The sequence below is a fragment of the Aplysia californica genome, unplaced genomic scaffold (genome assembly GCF_000002075.1).
Source record: "Aplysia californica isolate F4 #8 unplaced genomic scaffold, AplCal3.0 scaffold00695, whole genome shotgun sequence".
NCBI classification, from domain to species: Eukaryota; Metazoa; Mollusca; class Gastropoda; order Aplysiida; family Aplysiidae; genus Aplysia; species Aplysia californica.
The window spans coordinates 83,131-85,237 of NW_004797965.1; the positions used below are offsets into that span (position 1 = coordinate 83,131).

The following is a 2,107-nucleotide window of genomic DNA, read 5'->3' on the forward strand; positions in this document are numbered from 1 at the left end:
ATCGCGTAAGTTACTGTTTGTGTTCTTGTCAATTGTCATTGCAAATGATTAACATCGCGTAAGTTACTGTTTGTGTTCTTGTCAATTGTCATTGCAAATGATTTACACAACGTAAGTTACTGTTTGTGTTCTTGTCAATTGTCATTACAAATGATTTACATCGCGTAAGTTACTGTTTGTGTTCTTGTCAATTGTCATTGCAAATGTTTTTCACCCCGCAGATAACTGTTTATGGGTTTGTTAGTTATGATTGTTTGATTGGCAAAGTTAGACGGCTCCATCCACAATCATATAATTCAATACTTTAGGGGGCAGGCTGCTTCCACCCTTCCTGTCACAGTATACCCGGGCTGAGGGGGATATAACGCCCTGGCAGAAACACAGATACTCTGTCAGTTCTCCAGACCGTATCTGTCACCACGTGACTTCTTATACCACAGACACACGGACTAACACCCATCTATCATCTCTTTGTTTAAGTGAGAGTTTTAAGGCACTTGCAACACAATAAGGTCACATAAGTGCCGAAGATTAGAGGTGTTACAAGAGAGTAACAAACACAAAAAAGAAAGAGTGGAGATAAAGACGATAGATGTTTGATAGGAAAGAAGAAGCTGACCACACCAGAGCACCCGCCAACCACCTACATCTATCTATATCTGTCTGTTTGTCCCCAGACCGTATCTGTCCCCGCGTGACCTCATTCTCCACCATTACCGCAAGTGCCCCAGCGGCTGGAGAACGTGTCGCCCCGACACCGTGGTGGACAACACGATGAGTCAGTACACCCGTGACCTTGAACTGAGGGTCAGCAAGGTCAGGAAGCTCACCGGGATGACCCCACTGCAGGTCTGATCGTCGCAGTCGCCGTTATCATCATCATTGTCATCATCATCAGCGATCATGGTTTGCCACTCACTTATTCACGGCTTGAGAGTAAATGAGAGCTTTTAACAGTGACACAAACGTGAAAGTAAAGCAAATAAATGCAAGTTGCTCATTTTTCTACCAGATACATGTATTTATTTAATACAAACATAATACATAGTTCAAGGTTAATAGAAGTCTGGACTGAATCTTACCGTCTCACACACGACAACATGACAATGAATGCGTTATCGGGAGACTTCTAATAATGTACAAGTCAAAAATAAATTATACTTTTATAGGTCTTCTATAAATTTTAAAAATAGTTACAGAATACAGAAAAGGCAACCATCATTAATTCTACCAACGGCAAAAAGACATGTACTGGCCGTAAATTTCCAAAGAGGCAAACACAGAGTCAAGATTTCTGCTGTCGAGATCACTTCCACATCAGGATATCTCTACAGAGAATTCTGTTTTGTTTCAGTTTCAGTAAAAGTATTACGGCACTTGCAACACAATAAGGTCATACAAGTGCCAAAGATTAGAAGAATTACGTTACTAAAGAGTAACAAGCATGAAAAAGGGGGAGAGATAAGTATGATAAATGTTTGATAGGAAAGAAGGAGCAAACCCCACCAGAGCACCCGCCAACCACTCAATCAGAGAATCCTTGGCATCTAATGACAAGACACAGTTGAATGGAAATGTGTGGGAAACATGAACAACTTAGTAAACAATGCAAACAACATGACCATATTCTGTTAAAAAGAATTGCAAAGAATTACAAGACATTCACAGGCAGCCTCGCACTCAGGGAAACCTGACATCACATGTCACACACACACACAAACACATGTGTGTGCACACAGGAACAGACATACAAAAACAGACACCTAGCACACATCCCAAACACAAGTGACCTCAGAGCTCAGATAAAAAAACACACATTGCATGAACCTACGCGCTCAGATAAAACAACACACATTGCATGAACCTACACGCTCAGATAAAAAAAACACACATTGCATGAACCTACACGCTCAGATGAAAAAACACACATTGCATGAACCTACACGCTCAGATAAAAAAAAACACACATTGCATGAACCTACAGGCTCAGATGAAAAAACACACATTGCATGAACCTACACGCTCAGATAAAAAAAAACACACATTGCATGAACCTACAGGCTCAGATGAAAAAACACACATTGCATGAACCTACACGCTCAGATAA

The 2,107-nt window shown here is 40.8% G+C and overlaps 1 protein-coding gene across 1 annotated transcript in view; it reads left to right on the forward strand.

The window, feature by feature from the left end:
• The window catches only part of LOC101858305, a gene marked incomplete in the record, with an annotated part of 5,975 nt that extends 4,958 nt beyond the window's left edge, over window positions 1-1,017 (forward strand). The window contains 1 exon segment of the mRNA XM_013088168.2: window positions 678-1,017. Within this exon segment, the coding sequence (XP_012943622.1) occupies window positions 678-855 (178 nt within the window).
• Between the last annotated feature and the right edge of the window lie 1,090 nt (window positions 1,018-2,107).